At 45.3% G+C, this 17,123-nt stretch overlaps 1 protein-coding gene across 9 annotated transcripts in view; it reads right to left on the bottom strand.

Moving 5' to 3' along the window:
• The window catches only part of SMARCD3 (SWI/SNF related, matrix associated, actin dependent regulator of chromatin, subfamily d, member 3), a 121,500-nt gene that overhangs the window by 72,004 nt on the left and 32,373 nt on the right, over nucleotides 1–17,123 (bottom strand). The window contains exon 1 of one of the 9 annotated variants that reach the window (XM_030008859.1): nucleotides 3,577–3,731. The exons of 6 other annotated variants lie outside the window; for them this stretch is intronic. Coding sequence is in view for 2 of the 3 variants with exons in the window: in XM_030008864.2 (XP_029864724.1) it covers nucleotides 2,312–2,389 (78 nt within the window). In the remaining variant the exon portion in view is untranslated. Of the gene's footprint in view, nucleotides 1–2,311; nucleotides 2,542–3,576; nucleotides 3,732–17,123 lie in introns of those variants that run through there. 2 more of the 9 variants (XM_030008864.2, XM_030008855.2) reach the window with 2 other exon arrangements.

The following is a 17,123-nucleotide window of genomic DNA, read 5'->3' as shown; positions in this document are numbered from 1 at the left end:
TTAACCATTAAGAGATTTCACCTTTCAGAGGTATCCTATTTGACTGGGACAAACAAGGAAGAAGACATCTTCTAAGCTGGCAATATGGAAAAGAACAAAGGCAGGATCAGGTGCACAAGAGCAAAGGGCGAAGTGACCTTAGCAAAGGAACATATGTTTCCAGAAAGATCAAGTGAATCCAAGAGCTAACTGCCCTTAGGAAATACTGCAAAATTATCCTATTCATTTAAATGTTCGCATAGCAAAAAATTTCCTCACAACATTCTACCTGTATTTACCTCTCCCTCTCCCCATTTTTTTTTTGGGGGGGGGGGGGGGAAGAAACCTGCAATAACCAAATCATATAATGTTATCACAGATAAAATAAAAAATAAGTAACCTGAAGAGGTGATTTTTTGCCTTAAATTAGAGCAGAATCTGACTCCAAGGAATTCCAGTAAAGTCTGCTATGTAACTTGATTTTTCAAGGAATTAATTCATATGCTGACACACTGTAGATGGTAATAAAACTCGATAGGCAGCAATATGTAAACTCAAGATAATAGCTGTGATGGCACATTCTCTTATTTGGTAGGATACAGGACCTGAAGAGATAAAATGAAGTTATAACTTTTCAAATAATTTTTAAGTAATGAAGACTGACTACCCCAACCTGTGTTTTGATCAAAATGAACCTGAGATGAGGGAGAAACTAAAGGAAAGAACAAACAAGGAAGCAAAAGCAGAACTAAAGGAGCACATAATGGAGGAAAGGAGAGGGTCATACATGAGGTGTTCAGGCAACAGAATAACAGATGAGAAGCCCCAGCCACACTAATAAGTAGCGGGAAGATGACAAACAAATGCAAATAAGGCAGACTTCTCTAGCATCCAAGTAAGTAATGGAAATGAGTTCTGCTATATTCATTCTGGTATAAATTAAAAATTCCCATGCTTAAGAGGCTAGCATGCTACTTTCACATGAAGTCCATCTAGATGTGGAAGAAGCAAATTCACATAACTATTTTTGCCACTCTTCTTGATACTAAAGGAAGACCACTGGTGTGCAAATGCCAACAGAAACCTTGGAAAAGGCAAAAGCATCCTATATGCCCATCCCTCCCAATTTGCCTATGGTTCTGCCCAGCTATAGCCATCCTGAGCCAGACTACCTTAATGAACCCACACATCCACAATAAAACCACTGCTACAGACCTACACACCAGCTCTTCAGTCATCCCTGTACGTCTGCCGATCTCACAACAGACTGCTCCTGCACACTGGCACCACATCACCTGTTCACGGTTCTCGCAAACACAGAATGCCACCTAAAAGTCCTTAGCCTTGCAAGTCCCACCGTATCCAGGATCTGCAGGACACACGCTAGATCCTACACATCTGGAGTAAGCCTGATTAACAGAGACAACTTAGGAGCCTGCCGTGAGCTCCGCACATTTCTATGATCTTTGCACAAGAGCCCCCACCTGATGTCTTCAAAAAGGTGTCACAGGAAGTGCCAGAATCCTCAAGAGAGAAAACACTCAGGACTATCAGTATCCAAACAATATCTGCATACCTTGGGGCTCTTATTTAACAGTCTTATTTTTGTTAAATGTGTATAAATACAAGAAATCCAAGTGTTATAAATGGTGACTGCTCTCAATCACTAGAGAGTCATTTAAAGAACATCGTTTCCAATGGCAGCAAAACAGGGTTAGCATTTCCCCTTAAATGGAGATCGAAGACCTGATTCTTAAACAAAAGCTGGAAGATTTTTAAAGACCTGAAGGATTGCTTTAATTAAGCATGGCACCCTGAAATTCTCTCATGGGTGAGTTCCCATAGACTGTTACAGATCTGCAGAGCTAATCTCTTCAAGCCCCTGAAAGTCACCTGTTAAGTAGCCAGAGGATACATAAGAGCCAAGACTGGAGACAAGAACCAGAGGCAGTACCACAAGGCTTCATCAGCCTTTCATCAGAATTGTTTTTTAAAACACAAGTTTGATTACAGAACGAAGTGTCCTACAAGCCCATTTGGGTCAGATCCAGTGCAGATTCTGCACCATGATCAGGCTCAAAAGCACGCTATTCACCATTCATGGAGAATCAAAGCAAAAATCACAGCACACATCCCCCCAGACACAAGCCTGTATTATCAATGAATCAGTGCATATTCTGGTGGCTTTACAGACCCCAGTGCTCTCCTGGCAAGGCAGTTACCAGCGCCCCAGGAGCACACTGCAGGAGCCGATCCAGCCCAGCACAGAGCCTCCAGTTTCCACTCATCCCTCTATTCAGAGCCAGCCAGCTCACTAACTTTCCCGACTCACCACCCCATGGACCAGAAACTCAAAAAGTTTGCTTTTCGTAGCTTTGCGAGCCCCTCCTGTAACTTCGTCTGTAGCCATCAGGGTCTGCTCAGCCTCTCTCACTCTCTCTCTTCCTCTTTCTTTCCCTTTTCTGCCTTTTTCTCCAACTCTCCCCTCTGAGTCCTGCTGGGCTCTCACACTTCTAATAGCGCGGAGTGGGGAGGGGGCCCCTTCAGGGCCTTCCTGACGGCCCACTCGCGCTAAGCCTCAGCTGCTGCATTCCTCCACTGATAAGCCAGAAATAGTTTGTGCTGCCGGGTTCTGTGTGTTTACTCTGCAGGGACAGAAAATCCAGCTTTTTAAACCTCTCTGTCCAAACAGGAGAGATAAGCAGGAGGCATACTGAAAACACGTCTCAGCTTTTTCGTAGCAGGGCTGCAACCTCTCCTTCTCTGCACCAGGGGATGGTAAATTCTGGGGCAAGGGGGAAGGGGGAGGGGGCAACTTCAGCAGTGACATAAAACTCAGTACCTCACAGAGAGTGTTTTCCCATTAGAAAATGCAGCAGGCGAGCAGTGAGAAACAATGGTTTTCCCTTGCTCCCACTGCTCCTCCTGCTCTGCATTTCCAGGCCTTTTCCCCAGGGACCTGGCGGGCAGCACACAGAAACATTCACTGGCAGCATTTCCAGCATGCAAGACTGAGAACTAACCCCTTTGGACAAGAGAGAGAAACAGCAGGAGGCAGAAAGCTGGGAACAGGGAGGGACAGCGTGTGAGAGCGAGGGGAAAGAAAGAGTGTGAGAACAGCGGGAGGAAGGGGGCGGGGGGCAGCATGGCGACGGCACAACGCCTGACTTGCTTCCACGTTCCCAGCCGCCCACAGCCTCTCTTGCGGGGTGACCGCCCTCAGGATGCTTTGGTACCACTGTGACGGATCCATTAGAGGCCCCAGGTGATTGACAGACGCAGACAAATTATTAACACCACAGCTGCCGTGAGACATCAGCAGCTCGCTGCTTATCACACAAAGCCCTGCGCGACAACGCGTGTCATCGCAGGACACTGCTGGGAACGTGGAGCCCACCTGCCACCCGGGGGAAGGGGGCAGAAAGCAGCAGACCACCCCCTCCGCGACTGCTTGCTGCTGCAGTGGCCCTGGACGGACATCGGCTAGCGCAGCGCCAGACGCTGGCGGCACGGCGGCCATTCTGCGAGCAGCAGCGGCGCTGGCTCCTCCATAATGGCAGAGCAGGCAGCAGTGGCCTGGGGCACCGATCTGCTTACCGACAGCTCCTTGTGTGTCTGTGGCTTGCAAGGGGCTGATGTTTCCCAGTGTGCCTAACGCAGCAATAGACGAGATGTTGCCAGGTTACGAGAGGGGTTTATTCTATTCCTCTACTTGAAATTCTTGTCTAGGGGCTGTGAATTTTCTGGCGAGACTGCAAACAGAAGAGAATCAGATCTGAAACAAATAAATAAATTTCTGCCCTCAACCAGTAATAAAAACAAGCACAGAGGAGACACTGCGTTAGCCAGCAGCGAAGAGCAAGCCATGAAGATCATACGGGCTTTTGCACGTGGGGATGACGGCAACAACTTCCACTGATTTTTAGGGTGACCCCAATCCAAGCGTTGCTGTGTGGGAATAGCCATAGGAATCACAGATATTTTGGGACAGTGTGCATTGTTATCAGCTCCCCCTCCCCTTCTCAGTCCCTCAGAAGGAATATGCCAAGCAAAGCGGTGTGGCCTTATTCAGCGCCTAAACTATTCCCGAGGTTCTAGTTGACTTGAACTAAAGGCACGTGTAATCTCGAACCAAACTGCTACATGCCTGGTGAACTTGGTAGCCTTAGGTTAACGGCTGGACTTGATCTTAAGGGTCTTTTCCAACCTAAATGATTCCATGTGTCAGCATGCCTGGCAAGGTGGCACTAAGCCTGCAATTTTTTTTTTTAGATCCCAGAAGCACACTGAAATGTTGGCTCCCGTCTCGTGAGCCCTCTCCCCTGCTCCCGGCAAGACATCACGCATTTTCTTTAGAGACCGCGCTGACTGTTGGCTCCTGCACTTGCCAGGGAAGCACCAGCGTTCCCTGCAGCGAGGCTACTGGCACGGGCCTGTGCAGGTGCTGCTATGCCCATTCCTTAAGGGGAACCCTGCAGCCGCCCCCGCTGCACGGAATGGCACAAACGAGAAGCTCGCGGCACGCTCAAGCCCGCCCCGGCCGGCTGGAGAAGGCTCCGGGCAAACAGCCGCCGCGGCCTCCGACGGCCGGCACCGCCCGGCCCGCGGAGCACCCCGCGGCCCGGGCCCTGCGCCCCCGCCCGCGGGAGGGCGGCCCGCCCGCCCCGACTGCGCACACGGCGCGGCGGAGCGGGCAGGGGCCGGCGGCGGCGGGGCGCGGCTGCAGGCTGCGGCGCGGCGCGCAGTCCCCCCTCGCGTCCCCCCGCGCTCCTCCGCCAGCACCATCGGCACCGAATGGCAACGGCGCGCCCGGCACGGGCAGGGCGTGCGCCAGCCGCGGTCCCGGGCGCGCCGCTGGCGGCCGGGAGGGAGGGCGGGTGGGCGGAGGGCCGGGCCGGGCCGGGCCGGGCCGTGTCGAACCGAACCGAAGCGAAGCGGGCCGCCCGCAGGTCCCCGCGGGCCCCGAGGGCGGCGGCGCGCATGCCCGGCGCGGCTCCCGTGAAGGTCAGCCGTGGCCTAGCGGGGGACGCGCGGGCGGGGACGGCCGGACGCGCGGGAGGGAGCGGCCTTAACCCTTTCCGCGCCGCGCCCGGGGCGCGCCACCCCCGAGCCCGCCCGGGCCGGGGCCGAGCCGCCGCCCCGGGGACCGCGACCGAACCCTCCCGCCGGAGGCCGGTGTGCAGGCAGAGCTGCGGGGCTCGGGGAGGAGGGCGAGCCCGCGTCGCGGCGGGGGCAGGCGGCGGCGCCGCTTGGGCCGGGGGGCGGCTCCGCCCGTCCGCGCCCCCGCCGGGGACGGAGCTCGGTGCCGCGGGCAGGGCCGGGCCGGGCCCGGCCGCGGGCCTCGGCGCCTGCTCGCCGCTCCCCGCCGGGAAACGTCGCCGGCCAGGCGCCGCTGACGCCGGGCTTCCCGGGCTGGAGGTGGAAGACAGAGCAGAGTCGGGCAGTTCGCAGGCGTTCTGCGATTCCCGTGACACAAATTCGGTTGTGGCGGCAGCCGGAGAAGACGGCGAGCGGCCCCGAGCCCCGCACTCGCCGCCGAGCTCGCTCTGGTGCTTAACGCCCCCGGCGCGCCGGGCCCTGCGGCCCTGTTGCCGTCATTGTCGGGACGGAGCGACCGGGGAGGTGTGCGTTATGGTTGTGGGTTTTAGGCTTTTCTATTTTTCTGATTGCTTATAGGTAGCATAGTAAGCTAGAGTTGCTCCCCTCTCCATCAACAGCCGGCTGCTTTATTACATTCTGGAGCAGGAGGATACATGATGAAGTGTTGCTGAATTTCAATTTAATACCATACTGTATGTATTGTATTCTATCTGGATGCTCTTAACAGGCATTACACAAAGAGATTTCCTCAAAAGAACACCAGATTACAGGGTCAGCCACTTGAAAATTGAGCAATGGCAGACTCACTGTAGCCAGACTAAATGAGTACAAGTCAAAAAAAAAAAAAAAACCCAAATCATGTAATAATAAATCTCAGCTCTTAGTATGATTGTAGTTCTCTAAGTACTTTAGAAATCAGTAGAAGTAGCTCTTTTGTTTTGCAAATGGAAAATAAGGTACAAATGGATGGAAGTGAGTTGCCCAACATCACCTAGTTGAGAACGAAACCTATTTCCTGTGATTCTTCCACTCGCCACAATACTGTCAAGAAAAGCTACTGTGTAATGCATTTGCACAGAAGGGTGAAGGTTACGGTGCAAGGATGTCTTCTCCAAAATTAAGAGAAAAATCATAAAATTTTATTTTAAATTGTTTCTTTTTCTATTTTCCCCATGTTTTTTTCATAAAGGTGTAGAAAAGAAGTGTCTGTTCTTAAAAAAAGTGCCTGGTTCAACCCCAGTCTTCCCCAGCTGCTACAAGTATCCTGGCAGCTCCCAGCTATTTCTGGTCTAGATGTCGGTGGCATGGGACTCTCTCTACAATGCTTGTGTTCCTTTACTAGTTCTTGGAGGCAGAGCACACTCTGGGGACTCCTTTCATGCCTCCACTGCTTACTTAAAGCTCACTTTATGCAATATTCCTAGCCCATTTTATTTCAAGGAAAGGCTGACATTCTTCCTCCTTACCTCTTGGGGCTCCGAGAGGCCACCTCATGTGTTTTGTTTTTACTTTTGTGCTATTATTCAAGTTTTTAAGATTGTTAAACTAAGATGGTCAGGTTAGAAAAGATATGAACGAAGTTGTTTTGCGGAGATATGTTTGGAGCTGCCTTCAATTTTTTGATCTGCAGGTAATTAAAGTAGTACATGAAGGTGGTGGTTGCCTTCAAGAGACATGGTTTCTCTCATTCAATTTTCACTTAAGTCAGTAGCGCTCTGTTCACTGAAACTTAAAATATTCTCAACAGTTTTAGAACTGATGTGATATAGCATAGAAAACATGCTGAAAAACAGACAGAAAATATCCCAAGATTGAGGCTCTGCTTATTCTAAAGAAATGACCACTTGTTCCTGAGTTCAGAATTACTCAATATTCTCATTAACAATATGGATAATGAACTAGAGAACATGCTTATTAAATTTCCTAGCAACATATGGTTTGGAGGGATTACAGGTATGCTAGGGGAGATGATTAAAATTAAAATCCTGAGAAGCTGGAGATGTGGTTTGAAAAAACAGGACGTAATTCAATCAGAAATAGCACAAGGTTCCACATCAAGATAGAAATCGACAACTATATAAATGGAAGATTGAGAACAACTTGGCTGTAGAGTATTTTTTTCAGAAAAAATATTTGGGGATACAATAGATCATAAACTGAATGTGAGTTAACAGTACTACACTGACACAAAATAAGCAGATAAAAAAAAAAAAAAACGGAAGAGTAGTAACTCAATGCTGCCCCACTTCTCTCATCCCCTTGGTGGCAGCATAAGCAGTGACAACGATACCCTAGATTCTTCTTTTTCTCCTCCACATTTTGTCTCTCCTTCTTCCCCATACCTTGTCCTCTCCAGGGCAGAAGCAGTCCCAGCTCAACATTTCCCTGAGGCTGCAAAATTAAATTTTGCCAGTATTGCTGAGGAACCTTTCCAAACTAATCCTTCTGTTGTGGTATGAATTGTTAATATCTCAACCAGACTGTCCTTTGCAGTTTGCAGCTCTGTGCATCAGAGAAAATATGTGTGGGAGAAATCAAGATGGTTCAGGGGAGAACAGTAAGAGTGATAACTGTGAAGCCCAAAAAGAGAGAAAATAAGTGTCTTCAGATATTCAGCAGGCTGCAGCAAATGCAGGGAAGAGCTGCTCCCCATACATACACTACAGGAAATAATGGATTGAACTTTCTCCCCGGAAGATTTACATTAGATATTAAGGAAGAGTATAGCAGTAAAAGTAGAGATGTTCTGGGATAGTTTGTCCAGCAAGGATGGGAATCTCTGTCACCAAAGGTCTTTCAAGAATAGGTTAGACAAGCATTTGTCCAGTAGATTCTGACTTGGGGCAGGACAAGGGACTAGCTGATTCCCAGAGGTTCCTTTTGCCTTATTTCCCTATGGAAACTGTATGGAATTTCGTAAGACAAAGATACGGCTTTTTTCCATCCAGAGTGGTTTCCCATGACTGAGTCCACAGATCTGATGCAAACAAGTTTAAGCTGATCAAAAAAGGTCACTTATATTTTTTATTTTGGAAAAAATACACATCTGATTGCTACAACAGTGTAATGCCAGTTATCCTCTGAGACTTCCCAGTTATCATATAGCTTTTATACTGTGGCTTTTTGCTCTCTCCTTGACTCGCATATCTTCAACTACCATCTTGCATCACTGTCTCATAGACCTACCTTTAAATGTTAGGCCTTTCCACTAACTTTTTAAAATCTATCTGCAATGAAGAAATGCCATAAGCAATTTGTAGCATGCATAAAGAAAGACGACTTGAAATAAAGGCAAAAAAGAATAAATGAAAGCAAAGAAAAGAATTTGTCTCTGTCTCCAGAGGTTCCAAACATTATTCTGCAGAGGTAGACAGATAATTACAAACTTGCCTCCTGATTATTTTAAAAGCAATCAAAGGCAACAGCAGGGATGCCAAAAGATGGAGAAAAAGATAGTAATACTATAGGATGCAAAATAACGAGTCATCAGTATTATCTTGATATCAACCATACTTGTATTTTACCTAACTCTGCACAATTCTGTGTGACCTCATAGTAAGCTGTCTAGCCCTACTATGCCTCTACCTCCACTTTTCCATCCTCACCAAACCCACTTTCCACAGCTTGTGCAGTGACATCTGTACATGGCTTCTCACATCTTAGCAAAGCAGCAGAGTGCTACAGGCAGCAGTCCACAATACTCTTTTTCTAGCCAAGGGCCAAAGCAGAGCTGCAAACTATGAGAAGTTAGTAGAAGACTTTGGTCCTGGAAGGAGAATAGAGAAGACAGGAGATTGTGTGCGAGTGTGGATTTCTGTTTTTCAAAAGTGAAGGAAATAGAGGAATTCTTGGTGGGAAATCCTGGGGGAACAGACAAAAAGACCTGTCAACAACTACCCCCAAACCTACTGCCCCCTAGTCCAAAAAGTGTAAGTATCTTCATGATACTTGGCGATTAGAGTGATGGGTTTGGGGTGTGTTTGGTAAGAGCATCATAAAGGATTCACCTGCTATCACTAATTGACAGAACACAGGTGGGGGAACCACTGGGTCAGTAAGTCTGCTGTTGTATAATCAATAGCAACCATGTCATATGTAACCCTTTCAGACATAAATTTATTGCATAGCACTTTAAAACTTGGTATTGCTATGGCAGAGCTGCTAAAAAACTGAGTTCTTTGAATAACTGAGTATGTTCTTTTAGTATATCTGGCTATTCCAATTTATTCTTTTACCAACATTGCCCTTAATGGTTCTTCTTTGTGTCTAAAGTTTATGCTTTGAAGCATTTATACATAGCAGTCATAGCCACACTCACTCGTCCTTTTGTCACACTAAACAAGTGAAACTGTTATTTGGTCTCTTAAAACCGAGTGCCCATTTCTCATCATTCCATCAGCCTCTTCCATGTCAGTCCCAGTTAACCTGTCTAGAACAAGGGCAAACAGAACTGCACCTGTAGTCTCCAGAAGGTCACGTACTCGTGTGGCATTAATACTTCTCTCACCAGCACAAATTTCTATCAAACTTTGCTGGGTTCACAACTGCCTTCCACAATATTATGACAGTGATAACCCCACATTCTTCTGCAAGTGGACTAAGGTACTGGGCTGTTTCTCTTTCTTAATCACGGGCATTAGATAAGCCTCCAGCTTAGAGTGCTGATTTCTGTTAACAAGTCCCTAAATGCATGACTATGCACTATAATGTCATTCAGATATCATCTGATTTCTATTTGTGTAGTCTTCAGAGTTATCCAGTTCTTTCCATCTAACTTACTCTCTTCTGCTTTAAAGATACCTGTCTATTTTGCATCATCAACAAATTTAATTACTACGCTTCCTCTTTTTGTGCCATGGGCATTACTGAAAATATTAAATGACATCAATCCCAAGGCAAATCCTGAAGAAACTGCAATGTCTTTTGTGTCATCTTTACTGAGCTCCTTACCTACCTTGCAATTCTTCTATTATCTGTCTTCTGAGTCCCAATTAAATTTTCAGATAGTACTGTATCAAAGGCTTCACTGAAGTCTAGATAAATACGACATACACCGTTTCCTTTGTGTAGAAAATTAGCTATCTGAGAAAGAGTAGGTTAGTAAACTTACGCTGCTTTTTTATCCCATCTGCCATCTACGTCCTCCTCATGCTCGGTTATTTTCTCTTTCAAAAATCATTCTTGAGCCTTGCATGGACTTAGGATCAGACTAATGCAACTGCCTAGAGTATTCTTGCCCTTCTGTATTACAGGAAAACCAACAGGATTTCCTGTTTATCAGGAAAAAAAAAATTTAAAGCCCATTTTGATTAATATTAATAATGCTAGGAATTATATCCTATTCTCACTGAAAATAATTTGAAAAGTATCTATAGTTTAAGCAAATCAATAATAAGTAAATACTGACTGAAGGATGTATTAATATGCAAAGCTACGTAAGAACTGAGAAACAGTCTTAGAAAGCACTAGGAGACTGGAGAAAATACGTAACCAAAGAAGAAAAACAGACCAATCTTGGCATAGACTGTCTAATAAATCACCTCCCATTTCAGCTAAACTACTAGAACAATTAATAGGTGAATACAACCACATCAGACTTAGAGCACAATGGAACTGAGAGCAACAAGTAATATTGGTGTTCATAAAAAACCAGCATTGCCAGACAAGCCCAAGTGTCTTTTTAAATTATTTTATTTGGCAGAATAATTACAACAATTACAAACAGATTACCCCCCAAAAAAGTCAAAGTTTATCTCAAATGGTACATAATTAGAGCAAACATCAATGACTTTGGAAATGGCAGCCAGTAGGAAATGGCAACTGTAACTTAAAAGCAATGTAGTAAAACATCATTATATGCCTGAAGTTCTTAACATGAACATAATTTGCATGCAATTGTCAAGAAAAAGAAAAATTACTGAGAGGTCAAAACCAAAAGGGTATAAACAAATGATAAAAACAAGTGGAAGGGAAGTGGTTGCTAAGGACTCCAAGGATGGTTGTTATATCCAGATTGTTTTACCATCTTCAAAGATCTAAAAGGGGGAAGTAAAAGACATGTGGATTAAATCCTCAAATGAGAAGATTTTGGAGAAGTTTCACAGCCAGTCAGGACAGGGGATAAAAAAAAATCAAATGGGCCTAAAAGGTGGTAGAAGATAAATCCTGAGGTGAAAGAACTGTGCTATGTCTGTAGCAGCAGGTAAAATGGTTTTCTAATCTTGTCAGCATTCCATTCACCTAGTACATAAATACATATATGCAGTCACAGGAATACAGAAATGCCAGGCACAGCAACTCATGACACAGAGACACGATTACAGTAGCCAGGCTTCAGCTGGACAATGGGCTTTCAACTGAGGCTCTTTTTGAGCAACTGAGTGTTGCAAAAGTGGAAAACGTCTGGCTCCAGCACAATACAGTGGTTTGTCTCCTCGTCTCTCTCACCAGAGCATACGCAGAGCAGGCTGTCAGATTACAGCTTAGAGCAACAAACTGCACTTGGCAATGGGGTCATGAAGTCATAAAGTGTGCACAGTAACACACTGCATATGCTCCCAGAAAAAAAGCATGTCTAAATGACAAGGCACATAAATGGTGGCACAAGTTACTTGTTAAATGGGCTTCAAAACATACATAGAAGAAACATAGGCAGAAGAAACATAAGTTGAATCATTATGGCATTCAGCGCTTTGCAAAATAAACAGAGTTTACAGTGGTAGAACTCAAATAGCAGAGGGGTGTGTTTGTGTGTGGATGTGAACTGTGAGAGGGAGAAAAGTTATGCGTTGTACCTTATGTCATATTATCTGTCACATTTCACAATTCTTCCCATTCTTGGTACTCAGTTGTTTCTAGGGCCTGAGAGTACTAGGAGGTACAGATAAAAACAATGTAGACTCTGGCCTTTACAGTTTACAAATTAAGTTAACAGATGGAAATAGAAAGAGAGCAATGGAACAGAGAGACCACTAGTCATCCTGACAGGCAGTGGACTTGGTGCACCAGCTGTCTGGCTACGCTTATTTTGAATAGCCACCAAATTCCTACTCTGTGCACCCCATCCTTGGCACCTGTTTTCTGATCAATTTACACCCAGCCTGCAACTTGAAACCATAGAAACAACGTACTTGTGGGGGATTCTGACTACCCTGTTCTCTCTTGGGAAATAAGTATGCTTCAAAGAGATTCCCTAGTGCTCAGATGCTACAACCCAGCTAGTACATGTACATATGATACAGCAACACTGAGTGTTAATTATAAATATGATGCCAAATAATAAGACACAAATCTCTGCTAAGGTTATAGAAGGGCTTTCTAAATTGTTAGTTAAAAGCCCGAGATACCAAGAAAATTAGAAAATTATTCTTTAAATTCCTTTAGTTAAGATCTTGGATATTAATCTGGAGTAGGGTATTCACCTAGTCTAAACAAGCATAAAACAAACTTAAAAAAATAGTGAAAAGTTTATGTCATGGAAGGTCAATCACTAATATTCTAACCATAAGAAATACGGGGAGCACAATATTGGGGAAAAAAAAATTCCAACACAAAAAAAAAAAAGCTTGTCAGACTCCTGTTCTTGAGAAGAGCTTCTTTTGTCTGTAATGTAACTGATTCCTTTCCTACTGCATCTGATCTGTACCAACTCTTCCACTTAGCTGATTTTGTCTTAACAGTTACCTTTTTTCAGTTTCTCCACCTCCTTCTGCTATTCGAGTCAATCCTTCCTTCCCCCAGTCAAACTCCTGCCATTGCATATCTCACCACTGCAATTCTGTCTTTTCTGAACTTGGCAAATACTTTTTTTACTCTGATTAAATCCACTTGGAATGCTGCTGGCAAAAATTTGCTCTGAAACTGTGTAAAATGCCAAATACAGGAGTAAGGAAGTGCCCACTTCTGCATCCCTCTGTCTTATCCACTTGCTGATTTTACCCCACCCTATGACAGCTTTGCTGTGCATTTATCCTGCCACTTATCTCTGGGTTGCCTTGCCTCTTCCACAGTGCTGCAAGAAGTCAACAATCACAATTCCTCATGAGAAATAACTTAATCAAGAATCAGTTGCAGGCCTACACCCCTCTCCTTGTTACGGCCTTATTTTAAGGCTTAGCATTGTTCTTCCCTATTTCCCCCTTTATATGTTAACTCCATTTCTCTATCAAAAGACCAATTCTGTGAACTTCTTGCATGCTTACGGGACACAGTTCTCTGACATTTCAAACCAGACAAAGCCCTGAAGAATACCTTTGGAAAATGACTGTTCTGTCTGGCAGCTGGTGAAGAATGAACCACATATAACTAAAATAGTTAAAGAGTCTTTCAGGTTGTGAGCCTGTTGCAGTCTCCCAAAATAAAAATGGTTAGGATCCTTCCTGCAGCAAAGCATGCAAGAGAGCAGGAATCAGTCAAATGCTCTTTCAGTCATTTGCTTTTAGCTAGAGGACAGAAGACACTCTCTTAAGACTTAGGAAGATGTGACGTATTCCCTTGATTCCTATAGCAACAGTGCAGTATCTACTCCTACACTGATAGGCCACCTCTCTCTCCTCACAGAAAGCTGCATGATCATCTACACACTGTTAGCGCTGCTCTGTTTCCTTTCCCATCCTAAACACGCACTGAGTTCTAAGGTGGCTGACAACTCGCAAGACTGGAGTGCTGTGATGGATGGATACAAGCTCTTTAGGAAGGGCAGGCTGGGGAGGCAAGGAGGGGTAGTTGCCCTTTAGCCGAGAGATCGCAGCTGGAGTGCATGGAGCTCCACCCTGGGACAAAAAGTGAATCATCTGAGAGCTCATGGGTCAGAATTAGCAGGCAGACCAACAGGGGTAGGTAGCATTGTGGTGGGTGTCTGCTACAGACCACCTGCTGAGGAAGAAATAGATGAGACCTCAGACAGCAGAAAAATCCTCATGTTCACAGGGCTCTGGTCCTTATGGGAGACTTTAATCACTCCAATATCTGCTGAAGGGATAACAGAGCAGGGCACAACCAATCCAGGAGGCTTCTGGAGCATGCTGAAGATGAATTCCTACCACAGGCAACTGAGGAGCCAGACAAGCAGAGGTGCTCTGCTGGACCTGATTCTTATAAATAAGGAAGAACTAGTCAGGAATGTGAAGGTTGGGGTAACCCTGGCTGGACCATGAGACGGAGGATTTTAGGAACATGAGAGGATGGAGTAGGGCAGAAAACAGGCTCACAGTCCTAGACTTCAGAAGAGCAGACTTTGGCCTGCCCAGGGATCTGCTTGGAAGAATCCTATGAGTTATGGCCTTAGAAAGAAGAGTGTGCCAGGAGAGTTGCTTGATTTTCAAAGATCACCTCCTCCAAATTCAAGACTGGTTCATCCCAACAAGCAGGAAATCAAGCAAAAGCAGCAGGAGGCCTGCATGCATGAAGAAGGAGCTCCTGACTGAGCTCAAGCATTACAAGGAAGCATACGAAAGGCAGAAGCAGGGACAGGTGACCCAGGAGACACTGCCCAAGCATGCAGGGATGTGATTAGGATGACAAAAGCCCACCTGGAGTTGAATCTAGTGAGGAACATGGAGGGCAGACAGAAAGGCTTTTACAAGTACATCGGCAGCAAAAGAAAGACATGGGAAAATGTGGGCTTACTGCTGAATGGGGAAGGGGACTTGCTGAGAAAGCACAGACAAGGCTGAAGTACTGAATGCCGCCTTTGCCTCCTTCTTTACAGGCAAGATTGGCCATCAGGAATCCCAGGCTCCTGAAACCAGTAAGTCTGGAGCAAGGAAGACTTGCCTTCAGTGGAGGAAGACAAGGTTAGGGAACATTTAAACAAACTGGACATATAGTAGTCCATGGGACCTGACAGGATGCACCCACAAGTGCTATGGGAGCTAGCCAATGTCATTGTGAGACACCTCTCAATTATCTTTGAAAAGTCATGGGGAGAGTTCTTGAGGACTGGAAGAAAGCAAATGTCACTTCTATCTTCAAGAAGAGGAAGGAGAAGGAACTGGGAAAAAACAGGTCATTCAGCCTCACCTCAATACTAGGGAGGAAGCATATCCTCCTGGAAACCATTTCCAATATGTGAAGCACAAGAAGGTGACTGAGAGTAGTCAGCATGAATTTATGAAAGAGAAATTGTACTCATACACCAGGATAGGCCAGGGGATGACTAGCTGGAAATCAGCTTTGCAGAAAAAGACTGGGGGGTCCTAGTGGGCAACAAATTGAAGATCAGACAGCAGTGTTCCTGTGCAGCAACAAAAGTCAACGACATCCTGAGCTGCATTAGGAAGAACACTACCAGCAGGTCAAGAGAGGTGACTCTTCTCTACTTGCCACTGGTGAGACCACATCTGGAGTCCAGTGTCCAGTTCTGGGCTCCCCAGTACAAGAAATACATGGACATACTGGAGTGAGTGCTCACAAAGATGGTTATGGGATTGGAGCATCTATCATAATGAGGCAAGGCTGAGAGAGCTGGGATTTTTTTAGCATGGAGATGAGAAGGCTCACAGGGTATCTTATCAACATGCATAAATACCTGATGGCATGGTGTAAAGAAGACAGAGCCAGACTACTCTCAATGGGACTCAGTGACAGGACCAAAGGCAATTGGCACAAAATGAAATACAGGAAATTTCATTTACACACAAGACAAGCTTTTTTACTGTGAACAGGTGAACAGGTTTTTTATTAGAACAGGTTGCCCAGAGAGCAACTTAACTCCAATCCCTGAAGATATGCAAAACTTCACTGGACTTGGTACTCAGCAAGTTGCATCTAGATGACCCAACTTCAAAGAGGGACATTGGACCGTATGATCTCCAGAGGTCCCTTTCAACCTCAATCATTCTATGATTTTATGATACTACACAGGAAAGACTTAAACATTACAAGTAACTCAGATACATGCCCCATCAACATGCAATAGATTCACATGAGGAACCATGGAATAGAGACTGACAGCAGAAACAAAGCAGTGACAAAACACCTGGAATGCCCTCACCTGGAAACATCTATGCAGACCTAGCTGCTGTCTCTTTGCAAGCACAGCAAAATTATAGCATGCAGAGATGGGGAGAAGAATCAGGGGTTTGAGAGGCCAGTTCGGGAGTACTGATTGAAAATGCTAGGGTTTTTTACCTTACAAGGAAGGTATTAGGGGGCAAAACAGTAGTATACTGAAGGTAAATAATGCACTTCTATTTACTATCCCTTAATGCAGGACTAGGAAGAAGCTACTGGAATGAAAGGCAGGCTGTTGATCAAAAAAAACTTTAAAATGAAGAAACACACTGGTTAGTAATACCTATACATAATACATACAAATGCATACAAAATTCTGCTTCTAAAATAATTTTCCCAGACCATCACTTTGAAATGATCACTGTTCCACTAGTGCTTCTGCATCCCACACCTCTTATTTAAAAAACCAAAGAGATCAAACCATGCTTGGATCCTGCTTCTGGTCTCTGCTAAATATAAGTTTTCTCCCTTTGAAGAGCATCACAATAGGTTTAGAAAAAGTGGTGCCTATTATATATAATTTGTTTATTGTATTAGCAGTTTCTTATTTGGTGGATCTAGTGCAGGTAGACCTCTCAGTGCTTCTACATAGTTCTCCTTTTCTCCTTTCAGACATCAGAAAGGACTGCTGAGATGCAGACTCCCTGCATACACTTTGTTTCGTTTTTCAGATTTGTCTCTCCACTCCTTTGAAAGAATTAGTATCAGAAACTCTCTGATGCCTCTCTGGCTATCAAGAATACTGCCTTCCTTATGAAGAGCTACAAAGAAGTCTTCAATGCTGGCAGTTAGTGACTGAGGAAGGAACTCCTCAGATGGGAACAATAATGCACAATTAATCTGTTTTATACAGGGAGCCAGGAACAGCACCACACTATTCGCAGATCACTGCTCGTCAGCTGCAGGATCAGAGCACCTGAACATGCCAACAGCCTCCCGCTTCAGGTACGAGCAACAAAGAGCTTGGAGCCTGCGCTGTTGAGCTCGGAACAGAATCTTCCCTGTGAAGCCTTCACAGCACATTTCCATGG

The sequence above is a fragment of the Aquila chrysaetos genome, chromosome 3, assembly GCF_900496995.4.
Source record: "Aquila chrysaetos chrysaetos chromosome 3, bAquChr1.4, whole genome shotgun sequence".
Classification (NCBI taxonomy): domain Eukaryota; kingdom Metazoa; phylum Chordata; class Aves; order Accipitriformes; family Accipitridae; genus Aquila; species Aquila chrysaetos.
The sequence above is the reverse complement of the archived record's forward strand: the minus strand, read 5'-3'. Positions and strand labels throughout refer to the sequence as shown.